Genomic DNA, 15813 nt, shown 5'->3' on the forward strand with positions numbered 1-15813 from the left:
ACCTCAGACATGGAGGGAGTGACTGTCTGTATAAATAAAGGTTTGGCTGGATCGTATTACAGAAGTAAAATTAAACAACTAGAAATCCAAATGGTCAGACAATAACTGGGATCCAGACGTCTGAGATTCAAATAAAGTTGAATTAAATGTAAATCTGATTATTGATCATATATGTTGGTTACAAATGGATTTTATAATGTTTTAACTTTATCCAGAAGAACAGATATATTCTTGTATTAGTATGTGTATGGTATATATATATATATATATATATATATATATATATATATATATATATATATATATTTCTTCTTCTTCTCTCATCACAACCAATCATGACAGTCTAATAAATATATATTGTCTATTTCTCAAATATTAAAAATATTATCTAAAACATGTATAAAGTTGAAAATACTTTTATATTTTAATAATAATGTGGTCCATAAAATTAATTAAATTCATTATTTGTATATCATAATATTTCAGAATGTACTGGGTAGGAAGTATTTGGATACTTGTAGTTTTTCCCCCATATTACAAGTATATAATAAGTACAGTATATCATAGTATTTCCCTGTGGTGATATATGACTACAGGTATACATTCTGAAAATATTAAGAATAAAACAACATAATACTTTCATACTTTAATAACAACATGGTACAGAAAAAACACCAACTGTATACTTGTACACTATATTAGTTGGTATATCATAGTAGTATTTGGATACTTGTAGTATTCCCTAAATTACCTGTGGTGATAAATAACTGCAGGTAAAATATCAAGAATATGTTTATTTATCTCTTTTCAGGCGCTCGTCCATGTTGACACGTGATCTCTTCATGTATGCCCGCGCGGCGCCCTTTGATGCGGCTCACGTGACCAACCCGAGGCCCTCGAGGCTCCGTCGAGGTCGAGCCATTCGCCGAGCACACGTTCACTCAATTGAGCCTAATTAAGGCGGCTAGCAGCAGACTTCATAAGTATGAGCGGTGCTCGCTGCCGGCCGTTATTACCGGGACGTCGCTCGTAGTCTGTCAGTGTCGTCATGGCGTTTTCCCTGGTGAGTGCACCGCCAACGCGTGGAAACACTGTCATTCCACCGTTTTGTTGTCGTGGTTCTGTGTGTGTGACATGAAACTACCGCCAACGACGTGGAGCCTCCTGCAGCCCTAAAACAACTCGTTTTAATTACTGGAAGGTGACGTCACGGCCTCTTTACTGGTTGTACTGGTTTCCCTCCTGCAGAGAAACGATCCCCGCAGGCCCGACAGCCCGGACCCCGAGGCCCCGGCCCTCTCCAACTGCAGCAACGCGGACATCTTCCGCAGGATGAACACCATGCTGGGTAACGCTCTGGATTTCACCGGTGTGTGCACCACACCCAACAACACCAGGGGGAAGGCCGACCTGCTGTGTGGTAAACGGCCGTCTGTTGAGTGTTTCATGCAGCTCTGCAGCTCTGCAGCTCTGCAGCAGGGCGACGTGGCTGCAAGGAGACATGTCTTTGTGGGGCTAGGTGCATTAAAAACACGAGGTTGTTGGAGACTAGTCGGGTCAAGTCCCTCTGCTGGATCTCACGGTGGACTCACGGGGGAGTCCGTGCACACATGGAAAGCTAATTGTGAAATCAAAGTAGGGGGTTTACTTTGTCTGACTTTGCAATATGCCTGGAATGTCGGGAATAACAGGAAATATATGCAATATTAGGAAATATCAGGAATATTGGGAAATATCTGGTATATAAGGGAATATCTGGAATATTGGGAAATATCTGGTATATCAAGGAATATCTGGAATATTGGGGGAATATCTGAAATAACGGGGAATATTGGGGAACATCTGGTATATCAGGAAATATATGGATTAATGGGGAACATCTGGTATATCAGGAGATATATGGATTATTGGGGAATATTGGGAAATATCTAGAATATTGGGGGAATATCTTGAATATCAGGGAATTTTAAGTCTTTATCCACAGGACATATTCAGGGTGTTTTGTTTTTTAATTTTAGTTGCCATTAATCAAGATGTAGCATTTCCCCTCCATGCTGTATTTTTGTTTTACCGTTTTTATGGTTACTTTTTTTATTTACTATCCGTCAAACAACAAATAACACAATAAATGTGATCTGAAAAGCAGTGACAACACAAAGGTGGCCTGTCGTTAGCGTTCATTAGAAGTCATGTCTTCACAGTCGGCTTTTTTTATTATTCTAAGTTTGGATAAAGGTCGGGGATTTTGGCATTTTTCTAGGAGTGGGGATCTCTTCTGAATATTTTATATCACGGTTAGTCCGGGCCAAAGATAATCTCGATTCACGATATTAACCGGCTAATTGTCAAATTGTTTAAAAACTCTTAAAAATGGCACAAAAACGTCCTGAACGATATTAACGACTATCCCGATGTATCGCCACACCATTGTTTTTTAAATCCCGATCTGAGATTAAAATCCCATATAATCCCATCCCTTGTAAAGAGTATCACTGGAAACCATCATTTTGTCCAAATGTAATCAATCAACTTTGATAAACATTTTATGAAACTGATTAAATCAGATGCTTCACGTTTCATCATCAAGTTTCTGGTTTTGTCGGCCAGCAGAACCAAAGCATTTTATGAAGTGAGACTGATTGGCATAACCTCCTGATGAAGGTCCCGGTAGTCTGGTTTTAAAATCATTTCCCATAATAAACGTATTTTATATACATTATCATGTCGTCCCATCCTATAGCCATGACCTCATGACCTCGATGGCTTCCCCTGCTGCCGCTGCTCGTTGTAATTTATTTTAAACCAGCAGAGGAGGAGGCGCGTTGACGTCTCGGTCCGAACCTCCTCCACCTCCTTATCATTCGGGTGCCAGCAGCTGATTCATGCTGCATCGTCGCTCTGCAGCATTGCAGCACTTTTGAAGTTTGTTTTTCTTTTTTGAACCCAAGAGTGAGATTTGCCAAGATTTAAGGTGGGCCCGCTGCCAGTGTCCTCCTGTAAATTAGCTCCGTCTGTAGCTGTAGGTGATTTATATAAAGGTGCTAAACGAGCTGCAGTGCAACACTCGGGTTCTGCTTGTTTTTAAGCAATTTTCATAAAAGTGGATATGTTTTTGAAGCTAAAACTGGTGCTGTTGGCCTCTGTTGCCCCCCAACACACACACACACACACCCACTCTCTCACACACACACACACACACCCACCCCCGGCTTGGTTGTTGCTGAATCAGGGCTGTGGATGCTGGATGATTTCCAGGCCTGGAGGAGGGGAAGGGAGGAGCTCCCTCCTCTCTAACATCTGATCGGTCAGCTGGTCGGCTACAGCCAGGCTTTCTTAAATCCAGCTCTTCTAATGAGCATCCTCACGTCTGAAGCTCCTTTTTTTTTTTTTTTATTAATAAAAATCAAGTCTGCTGAGTCATTTGCTCCCATGCTGCCTCCCAGCATGCCTCTGTAGCTCTGCCCCTCACCCTCCCTCCCTGCCTCGCTGTCAGCTCTCCGGAAACGAGGCGAGACGGAGTAAGCAGTAACTGTGGCAGCGACGGCTGCCGGCTCTTTTTTTTTTTTTTTTTTTTTTTACGCCGACTCGGAGACGTGCTGTGCCGACCAGAGAGGAGTACTTCTATCAACAAGCCAATAGCTCCGACAGGAATTTTTTCATTACACAGTTGTTAGGCAAGGAAGCCGTGGAGGTGGGAAGGGAGGGGGGGGGGGGGGGGTGATGTCATTAGCAGGGGTGTGCGAGTGCATCAGCAGCCATGTCACATGCTGCTAGGTGGGTCAGTGATGCGGACGGAGATGCATGGCAGTTGCAGCGGGCACAGAGGCAGCAGGTTAGCTCCCCCATCAGCCAGAGTAGGGGGAGATGAGGTGATCAGGGAAGTTTCTTTTTTTTTAAATGACTTTTCACAGAAACTGTTGTGACTAAACTCTCCTTGACCCTTTTTTTCTTTAACGCAGTCTGAAAGTTATTTTTAGCTGACTAACACTACTTCTCCCTCCCCCGTTTTTTTTTTTTTTTTTTTTTTCTTCTTCTAAATCTCTGAACTGGATCTTGGATCGATAAAGAGTCGGAGCTGGCTGCGGTGGGCAGCAGGAGGATGCTCTTCCCCAACTGCGGCGGCATGCCCGGCTCCCAGGAGATGCAGCCGCCGTCCAGGGGCCCGCCGGGTGTCACGGACCTGGGCCTCGGCCTCCAGTCTCTCCGGCTGTCCGGCTGGGACAGACCCTGGAGCAGCCAGGAGTCGGACTCGCACAGCTCCCCCTCCCAGGCTCACACCAACTCGCCCTCCAGTGAGTAACCTCCCCGGATATTCTCAATTAAGCTGCATTTTATAGGAGTAACCTCCTCCTGCTGTGTTTTTATACCACATACGTGTCCAGAGTGGTTGTTTTTCCTCTTCTAGGTTATCAGATCTCACTAACCCCCTTTTTATTTCAGCATTATTGTGGTCTAAGCTGTGGTTTTGTATTAAAATGTGGTGCTTTTGGTTATTAACCATTAGTGTGTGGATGGGGGGGGGCTGTAGCGTCACTGGGGAGGATGATGTGGCAGTTTTGCTTTCTGCTGCATCTCTGGCAATCCAGCAGGAACAAAACAAGCCAGGGAAGCTACTTTTGTCTTTAATTTCTCTCCCCTAACATCCTGCAGGATGTATGATTTTTATTTTAACGAAGAAGTTAATCGGAGCATCGAAGCACCTGTTGATCAGGGCGTTCTTGTTTTTTTCCCAGGCACAGTGCGTAGGCTTGATTGTGTTTTTAGGATATGAAACCAGACTAACTTGTCGGCATTAACATCCTCCAGTGATCAACCGGGGACATTTTAGGTGGTCTGCAGAGTATGGAGGACTGTAGTGACGCCCCACTTGTCCTGACCCATTTCTGTAGTTTTACAGCCGCGTCGTCTCTTCCATTTACAGCTTTCTAAACTGGGTTTGCAACAAAGTGGGACATTTGATAGCCTCATATTCACGTTCACAGGCCGGGCGGCACATATCCGTCAGACTGACTCGCGTATGATATCGGTAAGGAAGAAAGCTGGATTCTACCTGGACTGTCTGAAGGTGTCTCGATTAGTCCTCCCGGTTTGCTGAAGGTTGAAGGCGTCGCCGCTTCCCGTGACGAGATTGTGTTTCGGGTTTTAGTTTTGAAGCTAAGAAACAAAAGTGAAAATGCTTCGAGCATCGACTCGTAACTCGACCTGCACGTTGCAGCGTTTCAGTTCCACACAAATCAATGTGGTTCTGTAGATTCAGCACACAAACCTCAATTCTCTTTACTAGGCTAGTTTTGTTTTTGTGGAAACCCGTTCTGTTTTTTTAAACTTGGATTTTTGCCTGCTTGCCTCCTGACAGATCGATAGCCTTTGTAGATTCAGCTGGAGCTGTGATTCATCAATTTAGTTAACTATTGAATTAATTGACTATCTTGATATTCGATTATTTTAAGAAACAAATGTTCTAAATCCAGCTTATTTTCTGGAAACTATCGATAAATCGATAAATGAAGGAAATAGTTGACCAATTAATAAATTGGTTGCAGCCTTGAGTTGAGCACACACATCCCATCTTCAGTTCAGACCGTGTCAATCGAGTCTGGATCACTTTGGAACTGGCTAAATGGCCTCAACGAGACTAAATGCTGGTCTACAAAGGTGTAACTGTCCCGTTCCTCCACCAGTGCTGGGGATTCTCAACAGCCCCTTCAGCAGCATCCTTGGGAAGCCCCCAGGCTACCTGCCCCCCGAGTCCATGAGCATGACTGCTGACTTCCTGGAGAAGTTCCCCAGCATGGCTCGCATGGCGAACCGCCTGGACTCCGGCTCCTTCCTGGACTCCCGCTCCAGCAGTCCCGAGGACTCGGAGACCAGCGGCTTCAGCTCTGGCTCGGACCACCTCTGTGACATGCTGGTAAGATGTTCGTTTCCTTTTAATGCACTTTCACATTATCTAGATCGTATGTTTCAAAATATTTTCAACGTGAAAGTATTGGGATCAAAGTGTACTTAAAGACCCAAAAGTGTGCTCATTGTGGAAAATGTCCCATTTCAGATATATTTACCATATGCCTGTCATTGGATTATAATAATTAATGCATTAATGTGTTGACATCGGCCACCTAGCTTGCATAAACCTGACCGGTATCTTCTTTTCTACAAATATCTACTACTTGACTCAAGAGTAATAATGCAGAAGAATATCAGAGTTCAACAGCAAATTGACGAAACTAATTCATGAAGTTTTTAAAGTGTATATTTCAAATAAAATTAAAATATCTACATCAAAAGCCTTTTTTCCAAATGATGCTTAAATCTGCTTTGTGATAAAAGTGTGTGTGGATGTTTTTATGCACAGATTCGTTTTGACAAGGTAATGAAAAGGCGAGGCCAGAGGTCTGTTTGGATGTTGAGTAGAGGAAGTGGAGAGCAGTTGCTATGGTTACCATGCAGAGTTAGAAAATCTGCTCCTGTGTTGGTGGACAAACGAGATGATTGATACTTGCTGAAATGGTTTGAGGTTTAAACATTCAGAACATTTAATATAGCGGTTTTGTAACGATGACGTGGAGTAACATCGACCTGAGTGGAGAATAGTCTCTTTCCCTCTGTGTGTGTGTGTGTGGTTATCAGAGCTTCTTCCCGATCAGGTTAACATTGTTGCTGCTAAAATAACATTACTCTCCACTGCTCACATTTGATGAACCTAAATCATATTGGTTTCATATCTTAATTGCATCGATGTCTCCCTCGCCAGTCGACTCTGCGGATTTCCCCTCCCCTGCCTTTTCTCGCCTCCTCCATGCAGAAGGATCTGCTGAGACTGGGCTCCCGTCTGGACCCCCAGGACTCCAGCTCCCCCCTGACCCCACCACCCAGCGCCAGCCCCTCCTCCACCATTTCCCGCCGCTGGCGTAGCGGCTCTCCGTGGCCCGGCGGCGAGATGCTGGACCAGTCGGACGATACGTTCAGCATCGAGAGGGAGGCCCGTCTGCACAGACAGGCCGCAGGTAAACCTAAACCAGTCTTACACCTAGGTTTAATCGTTCGCGGGACCTGAATTTTGGCCTCATCCCTTTTTTTCTCTCTTCTGGACTCGTCAGCTGTGAATGAGGCCACGTTCACCTGGAGCGGGCAGCTTCCTCCCAGAAACAACAAGGACCCGCTGTACTCCTGCAAGGTCTTTCTTGGTGGCGTGCCCTGGGACATCACGGAAGGTAACTTTTATTCCGGTCCAAGATGGGAACATGCTGGACGGATGGATGTTCATCCCAAAACGGGTGTTTGTATACTAAAGCTGACCATGTCATAGTGGTCTGTGGTCCAAACAAGGTTGTGATACACTTCTTTTAAGTGTTTGCATAGCCTACCTCCGATCCATCAGAACTCCATTCAGAAAACAAGCCTTTTAATAGTTATTTGCTTATCGTCTTGCAGACAGACCTAACAAACCATGACTTCATACTTTTTACAAATCGTCCTCATTATGTAGTTATTTCGGCATCATTTTTAATCAATTTACTGCAATTAAATCTCAGGAATGTTGTCTTTTGGGTTCATAGAGCTGTAGTAAACCAGCCAATGTGTGGCAGTAAATACAGCTCAATTAAATTCACAGCACAATATAAAGCAAACCTTTTTAGACGCAACCTGAGACGTCGTCATGCTATATGGTATTTTATTTAACCTTTCTCAGTGTTGACTTCCCATTTGTCCTCCTGATTTCAGCCGGCCTGATCAACACCTTCAGTGGCTACGGCCCTCTGAATGTGGAGTGGCCTGGTAAGGATGGGAAGCACCCGCGCTGCCCTCCCAAAGGTAATGTGGCTAAAGGTAACGGCAAGCTGGTAGGCTACCTGTTTATTTCCTTCACGGTTTAGGGTGGCACCGTGGTGAGGCATGCTGGGGACTGTAGTCTCTAGAGCTGGTGATACCGAGGCTGGAATGTAAAATAAGGTGGTGGATCCAGGGTGGAGACTCTTAGACCTGTGGTGGAGGTTTTTATTGAGCTAGCTGGTACTTTTCTTTTAGGCTGTTGGACTGAATGATGCTTAATGATTCCTCATGAAGCGTTCATGACATATCTTCATAAATTGAAACAATTCTTGCTACAAACATTTATGAAGTGATCGACTGATCTGTCTAGGGCCGCAACTAATTATGTTCATGATCAATCATTGGATTTTTCAATTGCTTTATTAGAAACATAACAAAACAGACAGAAGATTAAGATGGTCATGATTATCCTGATATTCTGTTTTTCAAAAACGAATTCCAGGAATTATCAGAAACGCAAGACTTACACATTTTTTAATTTGATTTACAAATTTTAGATTTGTACTCACGAAGCCGTGTTCTGTCTGTGATGCAACGAGAATTATGAGTTTTAAGTTGTTGATAAAAACAATGTTACTATTGTCCAGGATGTTTTCTTATTGTCCCATTTTTAATTCATCCACGTTGCCGATATCCGTGACATTTCCCCCAACAACTCAACCATTCATATGCTAATTTTGATAATTTCGCACACAAATGTCCAATAGGATCAAACGAAGCGACGACACTGTGGCCCGACACGGATTTGAACGCCAGGTGTAAAACCGTGAGGCCATATTTGTAGTTTCATACCTTAAAGTGTGTGTTTTGTTTAGGTTACGTCTACCTGGTGTTCGAGAACGAGAAGTCTGTGCGGGCGCTGCTCCACGCCTGCTCCCAGGACCCGTTCCACCCCGACGACAACAGGGAGTACTACTTCAAGATGTCGAGCCGCAGGATGAGATGCAAGGACGTGAGTAGAAGCCCAACGTAACCCGACTACATCTGGAGTACTTTAACTGGAGTACTAGTTTGAGGTATTTTCTGCTACAGGTGCAGGTGATCCCCTGGGTGATCTCCGACAGTAACTACGTGCGCTGCCCCGCCCAGCGTCTGGACCCCAGTAAGACGGTGTTCGTCGGGGCGCTGCACGGCATGCTGAACGCCGAGGCGCTGGCCAGCATCATGAACGACCTGTTCGGAGGCGTCATGTACGCCGGCATCGACACGGACAAGCACAAGTACCCCATCGGTGAGGCCGCATGCTTTTCAGTGAAAGGCAAAGCAGTTTTCACCCGGCGCTGTTGTGTACAAAGTCAATGCAAAGACTGATGGTACACATGAGTATGGAGACGAAGATGTGTAGGAACTAGGCTGTCTGAGTGTTGATGGAGAAGCTACAGCGTTAGCATAGCCTCCCTCCAGCCAGACTCCATTCAGAAAACAAGCATTTTAAAGTTGTTTGCTTGTTTTCTTGCAGACAGACTTGACTTCAGACTGCTTACAAATAACCATTATGTAGTTCGGCATAATTCTGATTTATTTTTTATTTTTTTACATAAATCTACTGTGTAGAATATTCTTGCCATCCAAACTGAATTCTGTGACGTTCCTTGTGTTCAGGCTCCGGACGTGTCACTTTTAACAATCAACGCAGTTACCTGAAGGCTGTGTGCGCTGCGTTTGTGGAGATCAAAACCCCGAAGTTTACAAAGAAGGTAAGAAAATGCACAGTAATTAGTTTGCACCACTGTTTTACTGATGTCTGTTAACCGTTTGGTCAACTAACTCAATGTTGTAAACACACTGTTTTTGTACCTTTTACTTGTATTTCCATTTCATGCTAATTCATACTTCTACTGCATATCAGAGGAGATTATACTGCAGATTATCTTCTGCCACGAGTTAACTTTTACCACAAAGCGATACAAACATGAATGCATGTATTGGTATTTTTGCACCGTGGTTGATTTTCACTAATCCAGATAAAAAATTAAAAGATATATTCGGCACACGTCCTCTTGATTAAGCATTGCTGTCTCTTTTTAAAGTAATACATATTCAGTTAATCAGTGTTTTTGTTGCTGTGACCTTTGACCGCCTGGCTCCTCCCCTCAGGTCCAGATCGACCCGTACCTGGAAGACTCCATGTGTCAAGTTTGCCTTCGCCAACCTGGGCCTTTCTTCTGCAGAGACCAGGTCAGTGGAAACCGCCGCGTCGGCAAATCTTTGACCCGCTAGCATCGGCCCAGTTTAGATTGATTAATTGACATTAATGATTAAACAAAGTGGGGAATAACATGCGGTCCAAACAGTTTGTAGACTTCCTGTTTCAGCTTTGATCTTCTGTTCTCGTCATATCTGTAGTTTTATTGTACGTTAGATTTGTTTACAACCTGATCGATTTGACTTCAGTGTAGCAACGTTGCTGTTTTTCCATATTTCTGCATGGAACTGTCTTGGGAAGTACAATAATACAAGAGACGCAATGAGATAAAAGGAGCCTAGTTGTAATAAAAACATGATTATCTATTTTTGAGCTGTACACAATTGTTTGGCCAACATAAGATGTAGCATTTTATCACACATCTGGATAATAAGTTGATCTGATTTCCATTATGGGGATAATTGTAAATAATATTGGATAACGCTGTTTTAGCTCACGATCATGGTTTAGAAGTGAAAAATGGAGCCTGAATGGACACAAATGCATTTTATTCATCTTTCATGACTGCAGGACTATGATTTCTAAAGATTGAGAAAGCATGTGTGATTCACGATGTAACGTGATTCCAGTATGTTTAAGTGCAGTGTTTAAGAGTTTATAAGCATATGTTGCTGACTGATCGCCGTCTGTCGCCTCGCAGGCCTGCTTCAAGTACTACTGCCGCTCCTGCTGGCACTGGCAGCACTCCATGGACATCCTGAGCAACCACCGACCCCTCATGCGCAACCAGAAGAACAGGGACTCCAGCTAGAGAGGGGGGGAATCCGACCTCCATGAAGGGCCAGAGGAAGAGCCCCGACGACGGGGCGCCGCCGCCCGCCAAGGAGAGCACGGGTGCCAGACGTCTCCTCCTGCACGAGGGGCGTTGCGGCGCTCCACCAGGCACGCACTGGGGATATCACTGTAGAAAACGTTCACTTTTTGCACTTGCTACATTTTTGCTGTTGTTCACAGTGGCACTATGCACAGTGACCTTGTTGAGGGAAGACAAGGGGCCCTTCACACTTATGCATTTTTTTTCCCCCAACTTGCGGCCAGACGGAAAGACGGGAGTCAGCCGAAGGTTTAAGAAGTGGATGAAAATGCCATTTCTTTTTTCTTTTTTTTTTCTTTTTGTTTACATGTGTTGCATAGTGAAGAGCAATCACGCAAAGTCTCATTGCCGTTCATTGGCAAATGCCATACAGTGCCTTTAAATTTTTTATTTTTGTTTTTTCTGCTCCCTCCCTCCCCCCCACATAACCCCTCCCGCCCTACTCCCGGTTGGCATCTGTTTAATCCTGTGCAAGCCAACTGGTGTTTCTTACTTTTTGGGAGTTGAATGTTGGGCTTCATTTAACCAGTCGCATTTCAGACATTTTTACGCAGTTTTTTACTAATTTGTACACAAACGGTTTTAAGTCATGACATGAAAATTTTGAACCGAATTCTACCAGGCGGCTGTTTATGGGAAACCCCTTTTATTTTTTTCCATTTTTCTCATACATGTTTCCGTGGCTTTTCCCCCATTTTTTTTATTTTTTATTTGCCCTCCCAATATTTCAACTGATGGGCAACAAAATGTTGGAAAGTAACTACTTTAACTTGCTTTTTTGGGTCCGGTTATATTAAATGTATGTAAACAATAGTACCTGGATATGCTTCAACTTGGCAATCCATCATTTCTCAAGCACCCGATGGATCCTGTTGAGACTATAGAGTGAATGAACATTTGATTGTATAAAGTTTGATTCTTTTTTTGCACTTTTTAATTTGCACGTGTGGAGAGGTGGCAGTGGTTTTTAATCACTTTTGTACATCAGCAGGGGGATGCGCCCATGTTAGAACTGCTGCTTGTTTCCTGTTGAATGTAAGAACTTCCACTTAGCCGATTCGATTTAATCTATCCGGCGCTTGAGTAGACCCCCCCCCCCCCCCCCCCCTTCCAGTAAATGATTCCACGCTTTCTAATCTCATTTTTGCCTTCCTTGTTCCAGTTGGACATAAATGCATAATAAGCTGTGTGCCAAAGACAGAAGTCTTTTCTTTATCCATTAAGTTTGTCATGCTGAGCTTGTTGTCCCTCGGCCCAGCTGCTTTTTAGAGTTTTGAAAGTCTACCTCATTGTGGTCTGCCAAGTTTGCTGCTACTGACAGTGGAGTATGTTCAGATTGGGCACAATAAAGGTGTTTAAGCATTACCATGTCTGGAGTCTTCATTGGTTTAACTTGTTGGAAGTCCGGGTATCGGATGCTGTGAATTGTTTGTTTTTATTTAAATTTAAATAGTTTTATTTCACTCTGGAATCTGGTTTCAAAAAGTGTTGTAAATGAATGGCCTAATGCCTAAAAACTTCTGCATATTATGTTGAAAACTAGAGTTGGGACAATTAAACTTTTGTTCAGATTCAATTTCATCACGATACTTGGGTGCCTGTTCACTTTGTATTACGATTTACTGCATTTCTACAAGTATTGCCAGTCAATGGCATCGATTTATTGTGATTTTACTCAAAAGTTGACTTGTCCTCTTCAAGAGATAATGTATCATGAGGCACATTTCCAAATCAAATTTGTGCGCATACAATAGTGAAGTTTTGACGTAAACTTCGTGTGCTTGTTCTGGTTTTATCTCTGGGTGGTGATCCTTTGGATTTCAATGTAAGAGTTCATCTCCAGTGGGGTGGGATTGTCTGAGTTTCCGCTCTCTGCGACTCTCGACTTACATCGCTGTTTTTTCCAAAAATGGATATGACTTTGCACTGCTGCAGTCTGCTCTACTCTACCGTCAAAAAGAAATAGAAATATATGTATTCCAGGGAGAATTATTTTTCACCCCCTTGAAAACATAATTTAAATGACCCCGAAGTCTCCAAATTCCAGAAGAGACTAAATGGGTTTTATCGTGAGTTATTTGTACAACCATTGAGAAGTAAATTGTAGCTTGTCAAAGATCTGTTGATGCTGAATTTATTAGCCTGCAGATGAGAGAAACTACAACTCCCAGATGTTGACGGGAAACACTGGGGATGAACTCTAACATCTGTATGAAGGAGTGTTTCTAATCTAGATGCACTCAACACTTCCTCGGGGTCCATTTTCTGACTTATTTCTACCCCTCTATCCTATGGCTTGATTTTTATCGACATACTATGACTTTTTGTGACTTTTTCGACATACTATACTATGACTTTTGTGATTTTTTCGACATGCTATACTATGACTTTTTTTTTAACTTTTTCGACACACTTTACAGGGTGTCCGCGGAGTCTTAAAAAGTCTTAAATTCATTTTTCTAAATTTAAGGCCTTAAAAAGTCTTAAATTCGTCCAAAATGTCACATGTTTGTCTTAAATAAATAACTCAGAGGTCTTAAATTTGTCGGGGCAGGACTATTTTATTTTTCTCGCGGGACTTTTCGGGAAGGAGATGTAGAGAGGCTACTTTCTTGCTAGCTGCGTATATAAACGGATGTCTGCGCGCTTGCTAGCTAGTCTGCGACAATGGGTAAGTGCAAATTCAACGTCAGTTGGCTGGAAGACGTCCGTTTCCGAGGTTGGCTGGAGTCTCATTGAGTGACACACATGCTATGCTTGGGTTGTAATACAGCGGGATCCCCCCCACCATTGCGGGTTTTAGGTCTTAAATTTCATTCAAGGTGGTATTAAAAAGGTCTTAAAAAGTCTTAAATTTGACTTGCTGAAACCTGCAGATAACCTGCTTTACTATGACTCTTTTTTTTGTGACTTTTTCAACATGCTATACTATGACTTTTTGTGACTTTTTCGACATGCTATACTATGACTTTTTGTGACTTTTTCGACATGCTATACTATGACTTTGTGACTTTTTTTCAACATACTATACTATGACTTTTTGTGACTTTTTCGACATGCTATACTATTCCTTTTTTGTGATTTTTCGACATGCTATACTATGACTTTTTTGGTGATTTTTTTTGACATACTATGCAATTACTTTTTTGTGATTTTTTTTTTTTCAAAATACTTTACTGACATTTTGTGACTTTTTACGACATACTATACTATGACTTTTTGTGACTTTTGACATGCTATACTATGACTTTTTGTGACTGTTTTTCGACATACTATACTATGACTTTTTGGTGTTTTTTTTTTTCGACGTACTTTACTGACATTTTGTGACTTTTTCGACACACTTTACTATGACTCTTGTGACTTTTTCGACATACTATACTATGACTTTTTTACTTTTTCGACATGCTATACTATGACTTTTTGTGACTTTTTCGACACACTTTACTATGGCTCTTTTGTGACTTTTTCAACATGCTATACTATGACTTTTTGTGACTTTTTCGACATGCTATACTATGACTTTTTGTGACTTTCGACACTATACTATGACTTTTTTGGGACTTTTTCGACATACTATACTATGACTTTTTTAAAACTTTTTTTCGACATGCTATAATATGACTTTTTTGTGACTTTTTCGACACGCTATACTATGACTTAAATAGTTTTATTTCACTCTGGAATCTGGTTTCAAAAAGTGTTGTAAATGAATGGCCTAATGCCTAAAAACTTCTGCATATTATGTTGAAAACTAGAGTTGGGACAATTAAACTTTTGTTCAGATTAAATTTTATCACGATACTTGGGTGCCTGTTCACTTTGTATTACGATTTACTGCATTTCTACAAGTATTGCCAGTCAATGGCATCGATTTATTGTGATTTTACTCAAAAGTTGACTTGTCCTCTTCAAGAGATAATGTATCATGAGGCACATTTCCAAATCAAATTTGTGCGCATACAATAGTGAAGTTTTGACGTAAACTTGGTGTGCTTGTTCTGGTTTTATCTCCGGGTGGTGATCCTTTGGATTTCAATGTAAGAGTTCATCTCCAGTGGGGTGGGATTGTCTGAGTTTCCGCTCTCTGCGACTCTTGACTTACATCGCTGTTTTTTCCAAAAATGGATATGACTTTGCACTGCTGCAGTCTGCTCTACTCTACCGTCAAAAAGAAATAGAAATATATGTATTCCAGGGAGAATTATTTTTCACCCCCTTGAAAACATAATTTAAATGACCCCGAAGTCTCCAAATTCCAGAAGAGACTAAATGGGTTTTATCGTGAGTTATTTGTACAACCATTGAGAAGTAAATTGTAGCTTGTCAAAGATCTGTTGATGCTGAATTTATTAGCCTGCAGATGAGAGAAACTACAACTCCCAGATGTTGACGGGAAACACTGGGGATGAACTCTAACATCTGTATGAAGGAGTGTTTCTAATCTTGATGCACTCAACACTTCCTCGGGGTCCATTTTCTGACTTATTTCTACCCCTCTATCCTATGGCTTGATTTTTATCGACATACTATGACTTTTTTGACTTTTTCGACATACTATACTATGACTTTTTTGTGATTTTTTCGACATGCTATACTATGACTTTTTTTTAACTTTTTCGACACACTTTACTATGACTCTTTTTTTGTGACTTTTTCAACATGCTATACTATGACTTTTGTGACTTTTTCGACATGCTATACTATGACTTTTTGTGACTTTTTCGACATGCTATACTATGACTTGTGACTTTTTTTCAACATACTATACTATGACTTTTTTGTGACTTTTTCGACATGTATACTATTCCTTTTTTGTGATTTTCGACATGCTATACTATGACTTTTTTGGTGATTTTTTTGACATACTATGCAATTACTTTTTTGTGATTTTTTTTTTTTTCAAAATACTTTACTGACATTTTGTGACTTTTTACGACATACTATACTATGACTTTTT

At 41.9% G+C, this 15813-nt stretch overlaps 1 protein-coding gene across 4 annotated transcripts; it reads left to right on the forward strand.

Moving 5' to 3' along the window:
* Positions 1 to 1317: 1317 nt before the first annotated feature.
* Positions 1318 to 12218, forward strand: LOC311016244 (cytoplasmic polyadenylation element-binding protein 1-like). 4 transcript variants are annotated; one of them, XM_084013836.1, is made up of 11 exons: positions 1318 to 1369; positions 4068 to 4292; positions 5682 to 5911; positions 6755 to 7007; positions 7101 to 7214; positions 7726 to 7830; positions 8649 to 8785; positions 8866 to 9064; positions 9436 to 9530; positions 9931 to 10011; positions 10680 to 12218. In XM_084013836.1, the coding sequence occupies exons 1-11, from the start codon at positions 1333 to 1335 to the stop codon at positions 10788 to 10790; spliced, it is 1587 nt and encodes a 528-aa protein (XP_083869962.1). In that variant the 5' UTR covers positions 1318 to 1332; the 3' UTR covers positions 10791 to 12218. The 4 variants fall into 4 exon arrangements, with proteins under 4 accessions (XP_083869962.1, XP_083869960.1, XP_083869961.1 ...); XM_084013834.1 differs by lacking the exon at positions 1318 to 1369 and adding an exon at positions 3711 to 3854; XM_084013835.1 differs by lacking the exon at positions 1318 to 1369 and adding an exon at positions 3712 to 3854 and having other exon boundaries at positions 7726 to 7815.
* The last annotated feature ends 3595 nt before the right edge of the window (positions 12219 to 15813 follow it).

This window comes from Eutrigla gurnardus (assembly GCF_963514095.1).
Source record: "Eutrigla gurnardus genome assembly, chromosome: 1".
NCBI classification, from domain to species: domain Eukaryota; kingdom Metazoa; phylum Chordata; class Actinopteri; order Perciformes; family Triglidae; genus Eutrigla; species Eutrigla gurnardus.

Coding starts and splice junctions, on each gene's coding strand:
- LOC311016244 (XM_084013834.1), top strand. CDS start 3,758: ATGTCACATGCTGCTAGGTGGGTCAGTGATGCGGACGGAGATGCATGG. Junction 8,786..8,865: donor GCAGGATGAGATGCAAGGAC/GTGAGTAGAAGC, acceptor TTTCTGCTACAG/GTGCAGGTGATCCCCTGGGT. Junction 10,012..10,679: donor CTTTCTTCTGCAGAGACCAG/GTCAGTGGAAAC, acceptor GTCGCCTCGCAG/GCCTGCTTCAAGTACTACTG.